General features: G+C 42.7%; 2 protein-coding genes across 3 annotated transcripts in view; one reads left to right on the top strand and one right to left on the bottom strand.

Moving 5' to 3' along the window:
* USP35 (ubiquitin specific peptidase 35) overlaps nt 1–24,462 on the bottom strand; it is an 873,752-nt gene that overhangs the window by 750,890 nt on the left and 98,400 nt on the right. The window lies entirely within an intron of this gene.
* GAB2 (GRB2 associated binding protein 2) overlaps nt 1–24,462 on the top strand; it is a 177,065-nt gene that overhangs the window by 131,999 nt on the left and 20,604 nt on the right. For both annotated transcript variants that reach the window (XM_004279841.4, XM_033405807.2), the window contains exon 3: nt 17,103–17,346. In XM_004279841.4, the coding sequence (XP_004279889.1) occupies nt 17,103–17,346 (244 nt within the window). The remainder of the gene's footprint in view (nt 1–17,102; nt 17,347–24,462) is intronic.

Genomic DNA, 24,462 nt, shown 5'->3' with positions numbered 1-24,462 from the left:
AGTAACTTCTAGAGTTTTAATCCAGCCATTAGGCTGGATTGGTGAGTCTGTAGGCTGGGGACGAGGAAGCCTGAACTCATATCACAACTCTGGGGTGATGTGAACAAGTCACTTGATTGAGGTCTTAGTTTCCTTTCTTCAAATAGAGAGAAAATCCTCTTTTCACTCAGTCATTCTGCTTCTCTATGGGTTCATCAACGCAGACCTTAGACCACTGGCAGCCCCTCAAGTTTCATATTTCCCAAAGGAATATTCACACCGTATTCTATGTAGAGGTATTCCTGGAGCTGTGCAGTCCATACCCCTGCTTGCTGTTGGTCCTGTAGAAATTTCTTCCCATGGGGAGCTTCCTTCAAGCAGATACTCCTTCTTTCCTTTCTTTTTTTAAAAGAGTTGTGATGGGACCCGTAAAAAAAAAACTTGTGTTTTTCACTTTTAGCTGGAAGCGGTTCTATAGCAGATGGAGTCTTTTTTTAATCCTTCTTGCCACCCCCGGCTTCTTCTTTCTGCTGCCACTCTCCAATTCCTCACGTATTCCAGCCAAAAATGCCTAGGATAAAACCTGTCTAGGATCAAGACCAGACCAGGAGTGACACTGAGTTTGAATATCGACACAAGGGTGGAAGAAACAGCCTCCTGATAGAGAACTCTTTCCAAAAGGAAACCGGGCACGATGCTCAGAAAGGAAAAGCAATTCTAAGAATGAATATCAAGATTTCATATCACAAACATGGAGTTTGCTTGTTGTTTGTTTGGGGGTGGGGGCGGGGGTGTGTACATGTACGCACAGGCAACAGTAAGAACCCCGCCTTCCTCTGGGAATCAAAACAGCCTTCAGTCCCCCACGTCAGGGGGCAGAAAGCTGCTCTGAGCTGTGTTTACGAGCAGGCGGGTCCAAGTCCTCACACTTGTGGCCCTGTCGTGGGCAGCTGTCCCTGACCAGATGTACCACACATAAAAAGAAGCAGCTCCCAGCACAGAGTGTGGACGAATGATTCATGGGCTCAGGAGTCATCCACTGTTAGGAAAGCCCTCACCCCTTTGAATCCTCCAAGCTGAGGGCTTCTCCTTCCCACTCATCCCCTCCCTCCTCCCTCTCTTCCGTAGCTGGTCAGGACCTGCACAGCCCCTTACTCTAACGTGCACTCTGAAAGGCACCCTAGCTGCTGCTGTTTATTTGCTCTAGGATGTTGAATAAGTAACTCTCTCTCTTTGAGGTGTTATCATCTGTAAAATGGAGATTATGCTCCCTTGCAGAGGGGTTGGGAGGAAGCTGGGAAAATGTATAGGCGCACAGTGTGAACAGTAGCTGCTTGTTTCGCTGCTTTCCATGTCGTACTTTTGGTGAAAATGATGATTTTTATATCTGGAGGTCAAGATGAACAGGATATGATTTAAGTATCTGGTGTTTTCAGAGAACTTTGCAGTCTACACAACACTTACGCAGTCTCCTTTGCATATAAAGAAACAAAATAAGCTAGGCAAGGCTGCTAGCGCTATTCCTATTGCACAAATAAGGAAGCTAAAGTTGAAAGGCACTGACATTGCCAGAAAGCAGTGTTGCCGGATCTAGCATCCAAGGCTTGTAACTCCACCCTAGGGCTGTGTGTTCTAACTCCTTCTCACTTATCCGAACCCCTTTTCACAGACCTGTTTATTGTGGCTGCTTGTAAGTCACAAAATAGCCAGCAAAGAGGAGAAGCAAGAAGTTGATCACTGAGAACTAAACATTTGGAAAGTAAAGTGCTGTGTATACATTAATGCTAATCTCGGACGGCTAAATCAGCAAGATAACGTGATCCATCTCAGAGTAGCCAACAAACTACTGTGAACTACAGCTCAGGGAGTTTAGGTCACCAGAGCCCCGTTTGCAACTCTTGAAGATTTTGAAATTAAGGCCAGAGCCTCCTCCATATCCTGTCTATTATTGTAGCTTTTTCCCTTCTTGAACTCCCTGGCAGGAATTTCACAGTAGTTGCATGACTAACTCTATAGAAAGATGACCTCCCAGAGTTCCAACCGACTGTTCTTTATCTGTTCCCCACCATTTCTCTACTAAAATTGTGGGTGAGACTGCCCCCTACTTTAAATATTTTGTGAATATTTACACTTCTAGTAATCTGTGAATTTCCCCAGTAACTCAACAGCAGAATTATTTTAAGTCCTGGTTCCCTTCCAGGATGAAACTATACCCACAGGTGTGCGTTTGGGGAAATCTTCAGCCCCCAGTGGAGGAATGTTATCAGGGTCTTCAAACAGCTCCTTCCTCTCCAGAGAGAATGATTGGTGCCTTAAAGGTCAGGACCCCTTATTCCAGCTGGACTTCTCACAGCAGGGAGGGCCGTCGTGGAGACAGGCAGTCCACTCAGGTACCTTCTGGTGACCTTGGTCCCTTCCCCCACTACCCTGACGCAGTGAGTGGGAGTGCCGGGGAGAAGCTGGGAGTGGAGGACAGTGGGGACGAGAGAGGCCTTTCTAGGAGACCTGACCCTTTCTCTCTTCTCATTCCTGGGAGGAACTTTTCCTCCCTTGTTCCCTCCCCTACCTTTTGTTTTCTGGGTTTTTTTTTTTAACTGGGGTCAGATCTCTCACTCCTCTGGGAGACCCTTGTTGGAAGCTTAGAGAAAATGTGGGAGGTGATAGGCAGCTTCTCCCCAGGCTTACACAGGTCCCTGGAGGAAAGAAGAACAGAGTGGAGACTGATCCGGGCCCCAGCCCAGAGGCGGAGGCTGCTCTCTGAATCACCCACCCTTTTTTTCCAGAGACAGTGGGGAAAATAAACATCCAGACCAGTTTCCAGCCAGATCTGAAATCCTCATGCCTTAAAAACAAAAAATTGGTATTCTAAATAACCCTGAAATATCAGACCTTCCTCCTCAGTCTTTGGTTTATTTGTTGTTTTTTTGTCTACAGCTGGGTCTCGTCACCCTGAGAGTAGGCTTTGAGTTGGGACATGAACTCTGTAAAATCCCTACAGACACTTTTGCCTTGTCCTGGAACAGGCTTCAGCCCTGACCTGCAGCAAAGTCCAGACCCTCTGGAGGAGGAAAGGGCGACAGGGAGAAACCTGACCCTCTTCTTTTCGTTCTAAGCCTTGATCCTCCTTCCTCCTTTCCCTTGTATACCAGACGCTCCCCCACACCGTCCCAGCCAGCCAGCGTAAAGTCTATTGTACCTGCCAAACCCACAGACTGTTAGAAATGAGAGCGTCTCATCCCAGCTCCTCAACACCAGAAGCTTTGGATGGTTCCCCAGACGTCCCACGAGATGCTCCCCCTTTTTTTGTTCTTTGAGTATTTCTAATTATCTCTCGTGAAGGAGGGTAATAAATTATTGTTGAATTGGTCCCAGACCAGATTCCAAAGCCCAATGTCACGCTAGTTTTTGGCTAAAGGTAGAATCAGGACTTTGAATTTTGTGGTAAGGTCGCTTTGGACCCCTGAAGCTCTTGATTCTGATTAAACATCCAGTTATGTACAGTTCTGCATAGGATTCTGAACTCTGCAAAGGCCTTTGGACTCTACCTTCAAGTTGAGGCCCACCCTGCACGCCAGCATGGAGTCAGGGCTCTGGGATTCTTCACCCTTTTTGCTCAGTTCTGACCCTCATCTTGTGTGCGAGATAAGGTCAGCCCTGGAACTTTGCCTACTTTTTCCTATTCTTGAGTCATTTCCCTGTTAACCTGACTGTCGTATCAAATTCCACCTGGGACTAGACCCCATCCTGCTTTGATTTAGTCCCTCTCAGAGACCCCAGTCCTACCAAAATCCTTAAGCCAGTGGCTGGAGCCCCACCGTCCAGTGGCTGACTTCCGGGTGGCCAGTGGTCTGTCTGCCTGAATTTCTGAAGAAACTCCACTTCTGCTTTCCCTAAACAGCTTCCTCCTCCTTTCAGACTCAGCTGCCCCCATTTCTGGGTGATGCCCAGTTTCCGTCTCTGTGTTCACTCATTCAGCACACTGAGTACCTGTTTTTGCCAGGTCCTGTTCTAGGGTCACATGCCAGAGAAGAGCGTAAGCCACGCACCCACTCTCAGTGACCTCAGGAGCTCTGTCAGGTCCTCCCGTTGGAACCCTTCTCAGTGACTGCCTGCCTCCTCCGTGTATAGTTCCAGGTCCTGGGGCCCTCAGTTTTCACCAAGTTTTGCTGCTTTTAACTGAACTGTGCCTGGCTCTATGCCAAGATCTAGCTAGCAGATTAAAAAAAATTTGAGGTTAACCTCAAGTGTGAAAAGAACAGAAAATTTTTTTTCAATTTCTGAATTTAATTTCAATATCAAGCCCCTATCTGGCTAGTGATAGAAATTAAAGTTCTAATCAACTTAGGTTAAAACTGATCAATACAGGATTTTCTCAGTTACTTCAGGTTTCTCTTCTTTCTTCTCTTTCTTCTCTTTTCTCTTTTTCCTCACATAAATGGAAATAAATACACCAGATATTTATTTTTTCCACCTCTTTATTGAAGTATAATTGACAAAACTGTATATATTTAAAGTGGACCTCATGAGGATTTGATATATGCAAACATTGTAAAATGATGGCCACCATCAGGTTAATTAACACATCCACCACCTCAAAGTTCAGGTTTCTCTTGTTTTCTCCAAGTTCCCAGAAGCTTAGGGAACTGGAAGTAGTTCACTGAGGCTAGAGCTCAAAGTTTGGGAATGAGGGGAGATATGTCAGAGACCTGAGGATGAGAACATGACCCTTCTATCTTTCTGTCACCACATTAGTAGAGACACATAGTGGCCGCCCAATGATGATTCAAATGAATGATTTAGTTATAGTGTTTGTTTATAACTTTGTAAATAGTTATAGTTCCATAAAATGACAGTTTAAAAAACTACAACTTATTTCTAAACGTTGTTTTGAGAAATTCACTGTTGAGGAGGGGGAAAAAAAGAAGCTTCAAAAACATTCTAACCTTATTAACAGGACATAGAGTCTAAAATTCCATATATTGAAATAGTGGTATACAATGAAAAAGAACAATTTTTTAAAAGCCAAGAAAAATTGAAAATGGATGATGTTCTAACTAGTCTGAAGAGGTAGGATATGAACTTTATTTTACATATCTATCATTTATTTATTGTTTGCTTTTATTCCCCACCGCCTCACTTCTTGTGTGGATGAGGTCAGTGAACGAATGCTTCATGGCTGGTGAATCATAACAGCCAAGACACCCAGCCAAGACAGAGAAGGCAGTAGATTTCATAAACTGAGAAAATTCTAGAATATGAGATCTTGAAGGGCCCTTAGAGAGTGTTTTGTTCCAAACTCCTCAGATGACAGTGTCTGGAGGTCAAGAGAGGGGAGCTGAGTTGCTCAAGAGCATACAGCTAACTGGCAAGGCTAGAATTGAAACCCAGGTTGCATCTTATACTTGTATGATGCGTGTGTGTGTGCCTGTGTGTGTATATATATACACACGCACACACACACACCGGTTCAGGAGGTCAATCTAGTACAAAGAGCAAAGAGCATAGGTCTTGGAATCATAAATACATGAATCCACTACACTGATGAGTTCAGTCTTAACATGGTCTTAGGCAAGTCAGTTTACTTTTCTGAGCCTCAATTTCTGCATCAGTAAAATAGAAACAAGACTTTCTTCACAGTATTATTATGAAGATTATATAAGAATCCACTTAAAGCATGGCGTTTGGTACATGATAAGCACACGTTAAATATCTGTCCGGTGTATGGCTAATAAATTGTTGCAGCCTTCTCTGTGATCTTCATGGCAGCCCTTTGAGTGTGTATACCGTGCTATTCTTATCTCCCCAAAACTGAAACATCCTAAATAACATGATCTCTATTTTCCCTGAACTTGGAAACATTCTAACTGTGTGTGATTAATATGTTTATCAAATAAGCCTTGCTGACTTTCCTGATTTGAGATGCATTATACTTAAGTTATTGAGGTGCTCAAAAAACAAAGGTGTTTCTTTAAATATACTACTACTCACAGTAAGAGATAATGTTTACGTAGAGCTTACCAGGTAGAGGCAGTGTTCAAAACATTTCACAGATCTTAACTCATATAATCTTATGAGGTAGATACCTATCATTATTCCCATTTAACAGATGAAAAAGCTGAGGCACAGAGAGGTTCAGTAACTTTCCCTAGTTCTTACAACTACTAAGTAAAGGACCTGGGATTCAAACCCAGACAGTATGGCTGCAGAATCCATGTTCATAACTATTAACCCATACGCTGAAATTCTAAATATAGTTCCTTGCCTCACACTGTCACGATACCTGTTTAGGGGCTTCAGCATGTGCGTGAAGACCTGAGAAAGACTCACTGCTGTCTCTGCTCTCTTGTGATGACCTTCTCTGGCTTTGCCAAGAAGGTTTCCCAAGCCTGTCAACACAAGTCGATCATATTATTCTCTTGTACCTTTTGATTCTGTGTGCTGACTAGAAACTAGCATGTTGTTTGTGCCCAAGGTGTGCTGAAATGAAAGTGAATATGATTTCTTATAATAATATTCATGGGCTCTCCACACTGGCTTTTCCTGTGATTCTTCTTCTTGATTATTCCAAAACATAGGTTTGGGATTCACTGGTCTTGGTTTCAGCCCGCTTCTGTCTCCTTAGTGAGCAGCTTAAGTTAGGTACTAAGATTTTTGAGAGAGGACATGATTGTACAAACCAGAAGGAGAACTTGTAGTCTGGGGGCTGGCAAACTTTCTCTCTAAAGGGCCAGATAGTCAATATTTTAGGCTTTACCACCTGAACGTTCTTTGTCACAAGTACTCAACTTTACACAGAAGCAACCATAAAGAATATGCACATGAATAGGGATAGAACTTTATTTATAAAATCAGGCAGTCGACGAGATATGACTTATGGTCCTTAGTTTGCCAGCTCCTGTTCTAGTATAATAATATGCCTTGGCAGGCCCACTCAGATACGTGTACATATGGTCTTAGTGTGCTGGCCGTCCTAGGGATGTTAAAAAACAACTCTCCCTTTTGGATCCCAGTGAAAAAAAACCTAGGGTTGCTGAGGCATCAGGACACAAGGCTGGAAGATGAATAGGGAAGCTACAGGTATGAAGCCAGGAGATTGTTGTGACCCCAGGACCGGAGACAGTGGCTGAGAAAGAGCTGCCAACTGGAAGCTGAGTCCTGCCAGGCTCCCTGCCTGCAGTCCTCTACTCACCCGTCAAAGGCCAGCTGAATCCATCTGCATGCTCTGGTACCAGTCCTGCCTCTGATCAAACCCTGAAGGTCTGCAGATGCAGTTCACACACCAGGTTACCCCAGGGATGGAGTGCTGAGGGAGACGTTCCCTTTGTGGAGCACTGATATACAGACACTATGGCATTCCTTGACTCTCCGGGACGACGCTGCAGGTAGCGATTCGTAGAAATTTTACAAATTAGGGCACAGATTCGGATACCATTCCTAGGTTCCACAGCAAAACACTCAGATTCGGGTTTCAGAATCCACGTTCCTTTCCCCTAACCACACTGTCTCTCCTACAGCCACAGTTCTGGGTCAGGTAATGCTGTGGATCTCATAATTCCCTAGGCAAGCCGGAGCTCTTAGAATCCCAGCCTCGCCATCCAGACTAGAGCAGTTTCAGGGATTGTTCTTGTGATTATTGCCACTGGTAATGATTCTTGATAAACTCCCATCATTGGAATATCTGACACTTGTGTTTCACGCTGGTAGCCACTTGTCCCTTAGTGAAAGTCACTGTGAAAGGAAGGGGAAGCTTACCTCTTATGAAGTTGGTTAGCTTAAAAATACAGTGATATAGTTTCGATGTTTTTGTGGAAAGGTCACAAGGGTCAGATGCATCATTGACATGTGAGCTTATGGTGCCCACTAGATGGATTGATTCCCATGGGAATACTAATGAGTCCCCAAAGTTCCTTGGGGGAAGGGAGAAGTGCTGCCCCAAGTGTAAATTTGCTCTTCTCAACGGCAGTATAAGCTCATAGAGCAAGGACAAGATCCACTCTTTTTGACAGGCCTGAAGCTCTTAGCAGAGTGCCCACGGTCAGTACTCATGACCCTAAGTTAACAACAAGAGTGCTTATTCCAATTATGGATTGACTCTTCGAGGGGGACACGCAGTCAACCGAAGCCCCTCTCAAAGGAGCAGGAGTAAGGTCTGTCACAACTGAGGTGTGCTGTCCGTGTGGCAGGTGAGATAAGAACAGAGCTGACCTGTCCGACGTGAACTGGACAATGCATGCGTGGCTAAATATAGACCAGCTGTCCAAAACCAGAAACACACACAACTCAGACAGCCTTGCTAAGTGGTAACAGTTCCTCCCACCCTGAACAGCAGCTTACATTCAGATCCTGGAGCTCTCCACTCCTTCTTCTGACACAAAGAGGAAAGATTCTGACAAAACGTATTGCCCTGGTGTGTTTATTGAGCACCTTGTTCTAATCTGGACGTTTAGTAGACACACAGCGTTGTGCTGAACACCACCAGAGAAACAGATGGTCTAGGTCCTGACTTCTAACAGCTCACGATCTGTTTAGTATGAGAGATTTGTGAATGCCCAGCATAAAATAAAAAGCAAAATGAAGTACGATAAAAGGTTTAGAGGAAGGCATAATTAGTTTTCACCAGAGACCTTATAGAAAGCATGGCATTTGCCGTGGACCTTAGTTTCCCATCTCTGAAATGAGATGCCGCAGGGCAAAGGAAGGTTATGTAAGGACGTGTGACCAGAGACTGTGTGACATGCCTGCGAGCTGCAGCCACTCACTCTCTTTGCCCTGTGCCCCTTCACAGGATTGATTTCTGCTAAAGTAGACCAAGAGATCATATCCGTCAAGGTCAGGGTGCTGTGACTTGGCCCTTGGATCTCAGAGATGGTGTTTTTTCCCAGATCCTTCCTCAGGAGGGGAGTGGGGAGGCCTGGTCCCTGAAAGGTCTCACAGGGTCTCATGTTACTGCCTGTCTGCCTCCCCTTTTTTCTTCCTCTGTTTTATAGTTTTTATAAACACTAGAAGACTTATATTTTTGAACTTGGGGAATTATTTATACTAGTCTTTAGCAGTTGGATCCAGCAAATGTCTACTTACCATGCAAATATGAATAACATTATAAACTCACGACAAAATAGCAATCCCACTGGCCAGTGTCCTGGTGGTCAGATCTCCTGGCTTGATTACCCACTCCCCTTTATAGAGAATATATCTTCATTCACATTGATACATCTTTCTACTGGTACCGCAGAAGGACCCCTGGACTAAGAGATCTGAGTTTTCATTTCAGGGTTTACATCTGATCCACTGTGTGGCCTTGGACAAGTAGCCTCACCTTTCTGGACCACGGTTTCTCCAACTGTAAATGAGAGATTTGGGGGTGAGTAGGGAGGGCAGTGGTGATAATGATTGGACCCTAGGTTCCCCTCCAGTTACCATATTATGTGAGGTATTGTCTAGAGTGAAGACATTTTGTGTTTGATCCTAAATGTATGCATAAATTCTCTAGTAATGATGTGTGCCAGAGGATTTTGAGGATTATTCCTTTTTAAATAATTTTAGGCTTGTGATTGTGAGTTAAAATGACCTGGCTCTATTGATCCAATGTTGCACTCAGCCAATCTGTCAGCAGGTTTTTGTTTTTAGAATTCTCCACCCATCTGATTCTTGCTTTTCAATTCGCTTTCTCCAGGGGACCACTCATCCCATAAAATCCGACACCATTAGTTTCAAAATTCTTTCATTAATCATCTTCTCCCCAGTGAGAACCCTCAGAATTTTACCACCTTTCTACTTCTAGGAATAAATGATATAATATAACAATTGTCAACTAACTACCACTTACTTAGTATTTAATAGTTACTATTTACCCGTATTTCACCTCATTGAATCCTCAAAAGAACCCTGTAAGGTGGGTGTTCTCTTTGGCATTTGACAGCATGGGAGAGGAGATGTAGAGAGAGATTAAAAGTTTCGCCCAAGGCCCTGTGGCAAAGTAGTTTTAGAACCTGGACTCCCACGTTTCTGAACCACGTCAGGCTCTCTCTGTTGCTCACTGTTCCTTTGGAGTCGGCTGTGGACAAATGATAAGGAGGGCCAGGAAGAGCATGGATGGTTTCCAATTTAGAATTTTGATGATACCAAGAAAGATTTTGGGAAGAATTTGCTCTTTCATTTGGCTTTCAGAACTTGCTTTGCCCTTGAATTTTCAGTTGACCCCAACCCTTCTACCTCTGCCCCAGAATTAAGAACCAGAGATTGTTAAAAACCAAGCCAGTGGATCTGAATCTAAATGTGTAAATATAACTCATTAGGTCTTACATGGAGCAGCTCTCATAAATTTCCCAAAGATGACTTTGCCGTGTATCCCTGGTCTAATGCAAGTTCTCCTGTTTATAAATAAAGAAAACAGGGCCCAGAAAGGTGAAATGACGTACCAAAGGTCACACAACCAGTTGGCAGCAGACCTGGACCTAGACCCTCATTCTGTTATTTGACTCTGCCTCCCATAAAGCTAATACCATTCACCTCATAGGGATTGTGTAGGAACTCTTTTCTCTACATGGGTGAAAATAATTGGCTTTGAAGACAATGAGATCTCTTTCAGATCTAGACTCTGCCACTTCCTAAATGTGTGACCCCAGAGCTCACTATTAACTTCTCTGAGCTTCAGTTTCTCCATCCCCCCAAAAAACAAAACGAAAAACCAATGGAGGTAATAATAATATCTACCTCACGGGGTAGACCAGAGACACATAGTAGGTGCTCAGTAAATGGCAGCTGTGATTCTTGTAGACAGGATTGTCCCTGTCGTTCTTATTAATCCACGTATAACATCTATACAAGGTATAGTTGTGACTTGGAAAGAAATTCCATACCTCTTGGCCAATTTCAGGGTCTCAGCCGGTTCCATGTGTACTCTAGGAATAGGAGCAGTAAGAATGGTGGGGTGCCGTGCTAAATGCTTTGTATAAATGACCTCCAGTCCTTGCAGCAGCCCTGCAAAGTATGTATTCTCCCTATTGAACAAGTGAGGATCAAAGAGGTTTATGTAACCTGTCCAAGACCAGAGCCAGGAGTTAGTAGAGCCAGGCTTTGAATCCAGCCTGGGCGCCAGCATGAACTTTGGTCTATCATTTTACGGGTTCTGAGACCCACTGAGGCTTGGGGTGGGGTTGGGGGGGGGGGAAAGGATAAAGATTAAAAGGGCATTGAGATAAGGGAACCAGTCATTATTTGGCCAGTCACCTTTTCCAGAAGCTCCCGCCAACCACCCCTTTCCTGCTCCTGTTATCACTAGCTAGTGGATGCCTGGGCTGGGCTCCTCTACTGAAATCCTTCAGAGCTTTCCTGTTCTAGAGTTTTGCAAGAAGGTGGGAGGAGTGTTTTTATGCTGGGAAGGCTTCCCAGGGGTGATTGTGGAAAGGAAGGGGAGTGATTTTGTAGGGCCCTAAAAAGAAGCCAGGAAGAAGAGGAAAAAATAAAACCCTGCTGAAAAGAAAACAAATTGACTCAGGCATTTTCTGGCATTATCTTTCGTCTAGACTTGGAGATCGAAGCTCAGGCCAGAAGTCTGGAAATGTCCATTTTCTTCTCGCTGTGTATAACTGACCTTCCTAATGACCCAAGACACATCATTACAACAACCTTACAGCCACATACCAAAAACAGCCCAGCCACGCATTGTCTAATGTCTCCTTTATCTTTACCATTCTTTCCTTTCCTCAAAAGGTACCCAGGCAATAACAACAAATGCTGTGAATATTTATATGAGTGCATGTATTTGTTTTCACATCCTTATCTCATTCGCCCTTTACAACAGCCCAGTAAGATAGACAAGCAGGCCAGGGATTATCCTCCCATCTTGACAGGTAAGCAACTAAAGCTCAGAGAGAGACCTGTCCATGATCTCACAGCTAGTTAACAGCAGAGCTGGAAATGGATCCCTGGGCTCCTGACTCCTGTCCTGTGCATGAGGTCCACACACTGTGAGGTGGAATTTCAACCTGCTTGAGTCTTTTCACCCCAAACCATGAGTGCTTGCCTTCTGTTTAGCTGAACTTCCCACTGCCTTGCTATGATTATGGGGTGAAACCCTGAGCAGCAGGGTTGGAGGAGTTATAGGGAACTGAAGGTAGGAAGGGGAGAATGTCTCTTACTCAAGGGGGTTTAGTAAGGGCTCAGTATTTACTGAGTGTTCAGTTTTCTCTTTGGAGAAGAAATAAAGAAAAACTAAAGGGCAGATGAATTTAACTGGATGACTGTTAATCTCTTGCATATACTTTACACTTCATACTTTGCAAAGGGCTTATGCGTGTGTGTGTGTGTGTGTGTGTGTGTGTGTGTGTGTTTTAATTCACACACCATATATCACTCAATTAAAGTGTACAAGTCAATGTTTTTAGTATATTCACAGGGCTGTGCAACCGCCATCACAGTCTAATTTGGGAACATTTTTATGACCCCGAAAAGAAACCTTATACCCATTAGTAGTCACTTCCCGTACCCCATCCTCACCCCAGCCGTAAGCAACCACTAATCTACTTTCTGTCTCTATATATTTACCACTTCTAGACATTTCATATAAATGGAATCTAGCTTCTTTTCACTTAGCACAGTACTTTCAAGGTTTGTACATGTTGTAACATGTATTTGTGCTTTATTCTTTTTTTTTTTTTTTTTTTTTTGTGGTACGCGGGCCTCTCACTGTTGCGGCCTCTCCCGTCACGGAGCACAGGCTCCGGACGCGCAGGCTCAGCGGCCATGGCTCATGGGCCCAGCTGCTCCGCGGCATGTGGGATCTTCCCGGACCGGGGCACGAACCCGTGTCCCCTGCATCGGCAGGCGGACTCTCAACCACTGCGCCACCAGGGAAGTCCTGTGCTTTATTCTTTTTACTGCTGAATATTCCATTACACGCTATGCCACATTTTCTTTATCGATCAGCTTATATGCATTTGGATTGTTTCTACTTTTGGCTATTATAAGTAATGCTGCTGTGAAAATCTGTTTACAAGTTTTGGTGTAGATGTATGTTTTCATTTCTCTTGGGTATATACCTAGAAGTGGAATTGCTGGGTCATATGGTGACTCTGTGTTTAACTTTTTGAGGAACTGTCAAACTGTGTGTGTGTTTATAAATTTACTGAGATGTATTTCCCATAGCATGAAATTCACCCTTTTAAAGTATATAGTTCAGTGGGTTTAGTATTTCCCAGGGTTGTGCAACCATCACCAGTCTAATTTTAGAAAATTTTCATCAACCCAAAAAGAAATACCATACTCATTAGCAGTCACTTTCCATTACTGCTCCCCACCCCAGGCAACCGCTAGTCTACATGCTGTCTTTGGATTTTCCTATTCTAGACATTTCACATAAATAAAGTCATGTAATCTATAGTCTTATCACTAGTTTTTTTCTCTTAGCATAATGTTTTGGAGATTCATCCATGTTGTAGCATGTATTAGTATTTCATTCACTTACATGGCTGAATAATATTCTGTTGTATGGATGTATCACCTTTTGTTTATCCAATCTCTACCTCTTTCATCCCCTTCCTGTATGTCTTTGTCTCTGTTTTCTTATAAGGACACCAGTCATTGAAGTAGGTTCCACACTAATCCAGTATGACCTCATTTTAATAAATTACATCTGCAAAGATGCTGTTTTCAAATAAGGTCACATTCTGAGGTTCCATGAATTTTGGATTGACACCGTTCAACCCAGTAAAGGTACCAAGGAATCATCACATGAATTCAGGTAGAAGTCTTTTAAAGTTGCAAGCTGAGGTAGGCTTTTGGCAAGATTTAGTGCCCAAACAGCTTTGAAAGAACTTTTCTGGGGCTGCAGGCCATTATGGAGCTAACTGGCTTCATAGACACGGCTTTATGTCAGAAGAGTGGAATTCCAGGTGTCTGTGGGCCCAACTCATGCTAACCCTTACTTCATCTTATTGACAGACCTGAAAAACCTCTCTGACTTTGACCACAAGAAACAAGCATATGTGGATTTTTATTCCAGGGAAAATTCTTTTATTCATTCAACAATGAATTCAGTGTCATGAACCCCACTATGTGCTGGGACTGTTCTAGGCACAGAGATACAGAAGTGACTAGAACACATTTTGAGTACCTACAACCTGCAGTGCTTTCTTGGCCCTCTATGCACTTCATCCTCATAAAACCACCCTATGTCAATTTGTAAATAAGGAAACTGAGACTCAGGTGAAATTTCTCTAGCTCTGTGAGTAAACAGACTGGGTCACAGATTTGAATCCATAGCCTGAGCTGGAGGCAGAGGACCCTAGAGCTGAGGATAGGTCACTCTTCCTTTATACAGACCCACAAGCATTCAGCATAGGGGACATGAAGGATGAACTGGGTGACAAGGCAGGATAAGTAGGTTGTGACAAAATGGCTATTCTTGTCAGATTGGGGAACCTGGACTTTATTCTGAAGGTAATGAGGAGTCAGTGGATGTTACTGAGGGAGTATGACTTATTATGCTAGATGTACTTCCTGTGTTTAATCAACACATGATTATGGAGTTGGATCACAGACTGGGCTTCATTCTAGGGGTAAAACTGTTACAAGAGAGACAGTATCTCTGCCCTTACTGAATTGGTAGCCTGATGTATGGAGCGATGAGAAAGAGGGTTGGTGTTTTCCTGAAATTCTGTTTGAAACACAAGGAAGTACAGGTGGGAAACAAGATTGAAGAAATAAACAGGAAAGTGGTTTTTAAAAGAGAGAGCTTTGTAAGTCATCTTGAGGATACCAGGGATCCAGTGATGAATTTTAAGCAAGGCAGTGACATGATGACATGCCGTGGTTGCTGAGAAACAGGGGAGAGTCACAGATGATGCCTAGGTTTCCGGCTTGGGGAACTGACTGGATGGTGACGTTGATGCACTTCACTGAACTAGAGACGCAGGAGGAGGAGTTCCGTTTAGATTGTTGAGCTTGACCTGCCTGTGGGACAGCTGAATGGAGACGCTCAGTAGATGGGGGGGTGGGGGTGGGGATATAAGACAGGGAGCCCAGGAGAGAGAACTGAGCTAGAGATGCAGATTTGTGAGCTGTTATCACATAGCTGAAGCTGTGAGAGTGGACAGGATACCCCTGGAGAGTCTCCAGAGTGAGAGTGAGGTCATAGGAGGGTCTGGGGCAGAACCCTGGAGAAAGCCCGCATTGAAGGGCTGGGCAGAGGAGGAGGAGTCCAAAAGACCACAGAGAGTGTAGAATGCACCAGAGGTTTCCCTTGCACATTCCCTATGTCTCCTCAGGCAGCAGCTTGGGCTGATCACCGGCGCTGGGCTTTCTCTGTCCCCCAGCACAAACCCTCTCCTCTGCCACTAGAGAGTTCATCTTGCAGGTCTAATGGAGTAATGAAGCCATTGATTCTGTTAACAAACATCCAGTTCACTGCGAGACCTGTAATGGGAATTCATTTTGGAGGTCAATACAGCTGTCAATGGGACAGTTTTTCCCCAGAGGCCTGTGGCTTTTCCTGCTGTACGCTGGCAGAAGTTGTCTTGCCCAGCAGCAGAAAAGACTGCAGAGTCATTAATGCTGTAGAGCATCCGTAAGCTGGTGGATCCTGCCCAGGGCCATGAGAAGGGCCCTAAAATAGGTCAGATAATAGGGAACTATGTCCCCTCTGAAGTGCTTTGAATAACCATAGAAAGCCACCATCATCACCACTAAAACATTACCTCCCACCAGAAATTACATCTTTAAATCTTTCTTTTGAACAAAAAAGTTTCACTGTTGGAATAATTGTATGCTGAATGAATGTTTTTGCTTATTCTACAAAGACAGAACTCTGTATGTACCTGGGGTTTATTCGGTAAATGCTGGCACTGTAGAGGTAACATCATCCGTCACTGTTCTTAGAAACCCACGGGCCAGGCAAGGAAGCAGGGTGACAGTGGATATAATGAAGCATGGGCCACGTGCTGTTAGCACCCAGAAGAATGGCCGAGTCCACGAAGGTTTCAGAGAGAATGTGATACCCGTGTAGGGTCTTAAAGTCTGTGTGTGAGTGCCAGAGGAGAAGAAGTGAAATCCAGGCAGAAGGAACAGCATACGCCAAAACAAAGAATCATAAAAGGGGCCGGTAGTGTATATATGTCCATGCCACTCTCTCGCTCTGTCACATAGGGAGGGTGGGAGGGAGGGAGACACAAGAGGGAAGAGATATGGGAACATATGTATATGTATAACTGATTCACTTTGTTATAAAGCAGAAACTAACACACCATTGTAAAGCAATTATACTCCAATAAAGATGTAAAAAAAAAGGGGGGGGGCTGGTGCATTCACAGACTGATGAAGCTTTCATATGCCTGGGGTATGGGAGGAGGGAAACAGGAAATAGGTCAGACTGTGAAAGGCCTTGTATGTTGTGCTAAGGAATTTGGACTAAGCTTAGAGAGCCAGCCAAATGAATAATGCCCTTGGCTGGGGGTATTACTCTAAACTATTATCTGTCTTTAATACCTCACTTCCTTTCTAACACAACAGACGAGAGTTTAAGATAAGAGTTAAGAGAAAAAAGACCAATATATGGAGAGTGGTGAGTACAAGATGTGGGGAACATCGTCCTCAGAGGACTTGGAAGGGTAGGCGGGAGGAGCTGGGACCAGTCTTAAGGGACCGTTCCAATTACATGTGCTTTTGTCGTTAGTACAGTAACACACAGTCCAGGGACTCAGTAAATAAGTCTTCAGGAAGCAAAGCTTCATTTAGCAAAGCCAGCTTAGCTTTGAGGGAGATGATGAGAGCAGGAGCCACCAAAGAGAGGGAAGGCCGTGGCACTCACCGCCCCAGAGGCTGGCCTTGCTCGAGAGCCAGAGTCGCACTTCTGGACCTCGAGTAGGCACACCTCCTGGAAGTGGGGCAGAAACTGCCCAGGCTGTGATAGGGAGTCGCCTCCAGGAGCAGTACGGAGGTCCAGAGCCTGGAAGCCACAGCCCTGCGCTCTGGGAGGGCAGAGCCGGGGCAGGTGCATGAGGAAGAGAATGCTGCGGCTGGACCATTGCCTCTGCTCTTAGTATTTTCTCCTCGTCTGACAACCCAGTTTGGGATAAGGACACCTTCCCTTCCTTTACCATTCAGAGAGCTCTTTCTCCTTTTCACAGACTCCCTGAGGAACATTTCCTCAGCCAGTCACGGCCCCCGCTCTTCTCCAGCTGAGCTCAGCAGCTCCAATCAGCACCTTCTCCGAGAACGAAAATCCTCAGCCCCGTCGCACTCCAGCCAGCCAACCTTGTTCACCTTTGAACCCTCGGTGTCGAACCACCTGCAGCCCGCCTTGTCCACCAGTGCACCTCAGGAGTATCTCTACTTGCACCAGTGCATAAGCCGGAGAGCAGAAAACGCAAGGTAGGCCAGCAGTAGTTGGTTGAGCAACCACTCGCAGGGCCTAGTACTTTTCAGACTCTGCTGTTTAATTCTAAATACGTAAGAGTAAACTATTTTATCTTTCCAGGTGGGCAAATATATAATTATAAAACAAAACATCACTGTTTTTGCTTAGGCAACCTTCACATTTTATTGGTATCATCTACGTTGCTATACAATGATAATTGGATTCCAAAGAAGCCTCCCATTATCAAAAATCATGCTATAAAACTTTTTGGTTTAATTTGAAAAAAAGGCATTAGGAACTAGAGTTTCAGAATTGCAAAAAACAAAGTCAGTGCACTTGTCGGCCCTAAGAGTGTAACTATAAAACCTTAACATTGTGGAACAAATCCTTATCTCACGTTTGCTCTAGAGCTACAGTTCCATATGGCAGCCACTCTCCACGTGTGGCTATTTAACTTTGAATCAGTGAAAATTAAAGAAAATTTAAAATTAAGTTCCTCAGTTATACTAGCCATATCTCAAGTACTCAGTAGCCACACATGTCTAGTGGATACCATACTGGGTAATACAGATATAAAACATTTTCATCATCACAGAAAGTTCTAGAGCAAGGACTCCCTGCTCTGGAATAAGTTTTTGTTTTTCTAACACCATCAACTCTAACAGGTGCAGAGCCTGTACATATTTTTATTACCTTTTATTCCCATTGTTAGGGTAAACAAAAGTGCAGAGCTGGTGGGCTTTTGCCAGAGCTGGTTCCCAATTCTACCATGGCCAGCAGGTTGTAAATCATGTTCCTTAATGAATTAATTTAGAAATATCTAATTTGTGTTACGAAAATTAAGGCAATTAGAGAACTGGCTGTATTAATAAATCATGTCACAGTATTTTCGTGCATAATCTCACTTAAACCAGTTAAACACACTGAGAGATCGCCAGGATAGATCATTTATCTCCATTTCATGGATGAAGAAACTGAGACTCACAACTAATAAATGACAGAGAGAGGACTAGAATCCAGGTTTCTCCTTTCTGGTCCTGTATTCTTTTCTCTACACTGTGCTGTTCTGGTTATGGTTTTCTGAGTCATTTTCATGCAACAGAACCTCCCAACACTCAATTTTAAGTCTGCCTGAAAAACCCATTTTCCTGAAGCAGCGTTGATTCATTTGTGAACTTTCACTAGTTCAGTCGACTTCCATCAACATACACATGAAGGGCTGAGTTCTAAAAAGGTAGAATGAATTAACCAAGATCACTGAACTAGTTAGTACCTGATTCTCCTGAAGCACAGACCAGAGACAGTATAGTAGAATGAAAAGTATTTTACAGAGTGAAAAGTATTTTGCAGTCAGTCAGTTATGGGTTCAAATTCAGGTTTGGCCACCTCTTTGTGACCTTGGACCACATATTGAGCCTTTTTGACCTTCAATTTCCTTACCTGTAGAGTGGGAATAATTAATTCAAAGGCTTACTTAACGAGCGTAAAATGGCAAACTATACCTACGGTAGCCAGGAGGTAGGAGGTGCTCAGGACATATTGCCAGATGCTCTCCTGTGCCGCCTCCCCTTCTACTACATGTAGGATTGCCTGGTAGTAGAGAATGCGAGGTCTTACAGTCATAATTCTAGTGAAAGACAGAGCACTTTATATTAGTGCCTCTCAAACATTAATGTGCCTATGAAATACCTGAGGGTCTTGCTGAAATGCTGATTCTGATTCACTGGGCCTGGGGTGGGTCCTGAGATCCTGCCTTTCTGCAAAACTGCAGATGATGTCAGTGCAGACTGCAGAGCATACTTTAAGTGGAAGGCTTTATATAGTATTAACAACTTGCCACCACCTCCAGTCCCATGGTACTGCTAAAGCAACAGTGAACACATATATAAATGTCTCTGCTTGAATTAGCAGCTGGGCCCACTCTCTGTACCCTCACCTCCTCTGTAAAACCTCTTTTAAATCTTCCTAGCTGGAATTCATTTTTCTCTGAATTCCCATCGCAGTTTTTGATGATCTTTCTCACAGCATTTGGAACTTTCTACCTCGTATTATGGATTTTTATATTAATATGTTACTGCTCTTTGGGACAGGACTCAGGGCACATAGTAGGTGCATAATAAATATTTGAACAGATCTGTGCTATGGAGGTAACATAATAGATGAGACAGAATTTATCTACATCTGGGGAAGCAGCTTAATTGTAGGGCCTTGATCAAGTTGTGCTTTTCTCTGTGTCTTTGTTTTTACTTGTGTGGGTGTGGGAGCGAGAGGGTGATGAGCAGGATCTCAGGGAGATTTTAAAAAATAGTAAGTTCAAACAGTGTTTGTAGAATTCCAAGCAGGAAAGGAGGGCGGGAAGGAAGTTTTCTTCAGTCTAGAAGGATTATGTAGTTCTTGGTAATGGCGGAGTAGCATGCATGATACTAAACATACTGTAACAATTATAAACTCTGGACAAAACATTTTAAAATCCTGTTCAAAGGCACTGAAGAGCAATCAAAAAGCAGGACTGATTTGACTCTTAAAACAAGGGACCAAAAAAAAAAAAAAAGGGGGACCCACATTTAGCGAGATTCAATTTACATGGCTTTTGCTATGAAGGAAATTTCTATGACCTATCATCCCAAATGTCAGTATACAATGAGAAATTGCTGGACATCTGAAGAAACTGTAAAAGTTGACCTATAGTCCTAGAGAGCTCAGGTCATAGAAACAAGTTAAAATCAACCCAGTTTTTGGAGCTAGCATACAAAGACTTTAAAATAGTTGTGTTACTTGCTTTAATCTATGGTGGGAAGAGGGGGTGGATAATGAGTAAAGAGATAGTGAAATGTAGGAAAGAGATAGAAACTTTGAAAAAGAACTTAGGAGTTCCAGTTCCGCTATGGTGGCAGAAGCCACCACAGGCTTCTGTCCCTCCCACTAATTACAGATAAAAACTCCGGACAAAATATAATTACCCAAAGACTCTGTAAAGAAAAAGAAAGGAAGCAGATTATGGAGGGGAGCAAAACTTGGAGATGTGAGTACACAGGTAAATCTTCTGTCTCTGGTGGATTTGTCCTGAGAGTGGGCTCCATCACAAAGCAGCACAGTGGGGCAGACTGCTGAAACTCTAATAGAAACCTCATCTTTCTGGTTAGAGGAACCAGAAAAGGAGCCCTTTGGGGACTGGAAAGGAGTGAAGTATCCCAGTGTGGAGAGAGCTAGTGAAGGCAATTCCTGATTCTGGGTATAAACCCACACAAGTCTCAGGCTCACCTTGAGCTACCCACATGTGGGACAGACTCAAATCAGCATAACCAGAGCTTTGTGAACTAAACTGAGATTTTCACTACCACACACAGAGGAGAAACAGAAGTTACAGGTTGAACCTGACCATATTGATTGCCTGCAAAAACAAAATCAACATTCTGCAGAGGATGATAAAAGAACCCAGAGTCTACACAACATAGTATCACAACATTCAGAATATAATCCAAAATTTCTCAGCCTACAGAGAGCCAGCCAACTAATTCTCAAGGGAGAGCACAGATGCCAACCCCAATATAACTAATGTTGAAACTACTACACACAGGTTTAAAAGCTCATTTTATAACAGTATTCCATATGATAAAGGAAAACACACTTGAAATTAATGGAAAGAAAAAGAAACTCTTATCAACCCAGAAGTCTATATTCTGCAAAAGTATTCCTTCAGGAATGAAAACAAAATTAAGACACTCTCAGATGAAAGTTAAATAAGAGAATTTCCAAGAGATCTGACTTAAATAATAAGGCTAAAGCAAAGAAGTACCAGAAGGAAACTAAGATCAGGAACGAAGAAAGAGCAGCAGAAATAGTAAATATCTGCATAATTATAAAATACTATTTTTTCCCTCCTAAGTTTAAAATACGTATGAGTGCTGAAAGCAAATATTAAACATTATCTAGTGGGGTTTTTATCTGTTTTTATTTCTGGTAAAGGAAGAGCTCTTCTGGTAAAGGAAGAGCTTCCTTTACCATTTTTGGCCATGTGAGTCCCTGGTAACAGATTTTCCCAGCTTTCATTTATGTGGAAATACCTTTATTTCACCTTTATTTTTCAGAGATATTTTTGCTGGGTATAAAATTCTGGAATGATGGTTTTATTTCGGCATTCTAAAGGATGCCATTCTATAGTCTTCTGACCTTCGTTGTTTCCGATGACAGGTCAGCTGTTCTTTTTATTCTTATTCTCCTGTATGTAATGTATCTTTCTTCCTCTGAATGATTTTTTTTTCTCTTCTTTTTAAAAAAATTGTGGTAAAATACACATAATATAAAATGTACCATCTTAACCATTTTTAAGTGTACAGTTCAGTAGTATTAAGTACTTTCACATTGTTATACAACCAATCTCTAGAACTCTTCTCAACTCTCAAAATTTAAACTCTCCACTCTTAAACAACTCCCCATTTCACCTTCCCCCTAGCCCCTGATAACCTCCATTCTACTTATCTCTAGGTAACTCATTTAAGTGGAATCATACAGTAGTTGTCTTTTTATGCAGTCCTCAAGGTTCATCTGCATTGTGGCATGTGTCAGGATTTTCTTCCCTTTTAAGGCTGAATAAATATTTCATTACATGTATATTCCACATTTTGTTTATCTGTTCATCCATTGTTAGACCCTTGGGTTACTTCCACCTTTTGGCTATTGTGAATAACGCTGCTGTGAACATGGGTTTATAAATACTCTTCAGGACTCTGCTTTCAGTTATTTGAGGTATATACCCAGAAGTAGAATTGCTGGGTCATACGGTAATTCTATTGTCGCTTTTTGAGGAATTGCCATACTGTTTTCCATAGTGGTTACACCAATTTACAACAGTGCACAAGGGTTCTAGTTTCTCCACCTTCTTGCCAACACTTGTTATTTTCTGGTCTCTTGATAGTAGCCATCCTAAATGGGTGTGAGGTAGCATCTCATTGTAGTTTTCATTTGCATTTCCCTAATGATCAGTGATAGTCAGCATCTTTTCAGGTATTTGTTGCCAATTGGTATATCATTTTTGGAGAAATGTCTACTCAGGTCCTTTGCCCATTTATTATCAGAGTCTTTTGTTATTGTTGAGTTGTAAAAGTTCTTTGTATGTTGCGGACATTAACCCCTTATGAGATACGTGATTTGCAGATATTTCCCCCATTCTAAAGACTGCCTTTTCACTCTGTTGATTGTGTCCTTTGATGCACAGAAATGGTTTTAATTTTGATGTAATCCAATTTATCTCTTTTTACTTTGGTCACCTGTGTTTTTTGGGGGTTTTTTTTGCGGTACGTGGGCCTCTCACTGTTGTGGCCTCTCCCATTGCGGAGCACAGGCTCCAGACGCACAGGCTCAGTGGCCATGGCTCACGCTCCCAGCCGCTCCGCGGCATGTGGGGTCACCTGTGTTTTTTATTTCATACATAAGAAATCATGGCCAAATCCAATTTCAAGAAGATTTTCCCCTGCTGTCTTCTAAGAGTTTTATTGTTTTAGCTCTTACATTTAGGTCTTTGATCCATTTTGCATTAAGTTTTGCATACAGTATAAGGTAAAGATCCAACTTCATTTTTCTGCATGTGTATATCTAATTTTCCCAAAACTGTTTGTTGAAAAGACTGTACTTTGCTGTGGAAAAGATCTTTCCCATGGTCTTAGCATCTTTATTGAAAATCATTGAGGGTTTATTTCTGGACTCTGTATTCTGTTCCCTTTGTCTATATGTCCATCTTTATGCCAGTACCACACTGCTTTAGTTACTGGAGGTTTGTAATAAGTTTTGAAATCAGGAAGTGTGAGACCTTTAACTTTGTTCTTCTTTTTTAAGATTGTTTTGGCTATTTGGGCCTCTGACTGATTTAAGTTTTTTTCTTTATCTTTTTTCAGCAGTTTGAATGTGATATTCCTAATGTGTGTTTTTCTTTATATTTACTATGTTTGGGGTTCACTTGCCTGTCTGATTCTGTGTGTTGATATTTTTGATTCAGTCCAGCAAAATTTCTACCTGTATTGCTTCTGCCCCATTTTGTCTCTCCTTTCCTTTGAGGCTCATATGAAACTTCAGTTACTCATATGCTAGACCACTTGAAACTTACCTACATGTCACCGATACTATTCTTTTTTTTTTCCTATCCTTTTTCCTTTCTGTGCTCAGTTTGGATAGTTTTGTTTTGTTTTGTTTTTTGCGGTACACGGGCCTCTCATTGTTGTGGCCTCTCCCGTTGTGGATCACAGGCTCAGGACGCACAGGCTCAGTGGCCATAGCTCATGGGCCCAGCCGCTCCGCGGCATGTGGGATCTTCCCAGACCAGGACACGAACCCACGTCCCCTGCATCGGCAGGCGGACTCTCAACCACTGCGCCACCAGGGAAGCCCTGGATAGTTTTTTTAATTCATTTTTCAATTCTAGGATTCCCCCCCTTTTTTTAAATAATTTTTGAAGGGTAATAGAAGTACAGTCAATGCCATATATATAAAATGTCCTCATGCCCCTTTGTAATGTGCCCTTCCTTCTACCATATTCCTCAGAAACCACTGACAGTCTTTCTGTCACTACATTAGTTTTCATTTTTTGGAATTAACTTGAATGGAATCATAGAGTATCACTATTTTTTCTGACTTCTTTCAATCAGCATAATGCTTTTGGCATTCATTCATGTTGTTGCATGCATCATTAGTTTTTCCTGTTTATTGCTGAGGAGTAATTCAATGTATCTTTATATCACAACTTACTTATCCAGTCACATGTTGATGGGCAGTTGGGTCGTTTCCAGTTTCGGCTATTACAAATTAAGATGCATTTGTACATAAACAGTCACTAACAAATCTTGTATGGACATTTGTTTCATATCTCTTGGGTAAATACCTAGAGAGCTAGGTGGTTTACTGGTTAATTCTGTCAAATATTCAAACAAAATAGTACAAATATTACCCAGATTCTTTTTAGGAAACATAAGAGGAAGGAATCCTTTTGCAACTCATTTTTATATAACCAACATAACTCTACTACCAAAACCAGATAAAGATTATGAGAAAGAGAATTACAAAGCATTATTCCCTGTGATGATAGATACAGAATTTCTTTTTTTCTACAAAAAAGTATTAGAGGGCTTCCCTGGTGGCGC

Source organism: Orcinus orca, chromosome 8 (genome assembly GCF_937001465.1).
Source record: "Orcinus orca chromosome 8, mOrcOrc1.1, whole genome shotgun sequence".
NCBI lineage: Eukaryota > Metazoa > Chordata > Mammalia > Artiodactyla > Delphinidae > Orcinus > Orcinus orca.
The sequence above is the reverse complement of the archived record's forward strand: the minus strand, read 5'-3'. Positions and strand labels throughout refer to the sequence as shown.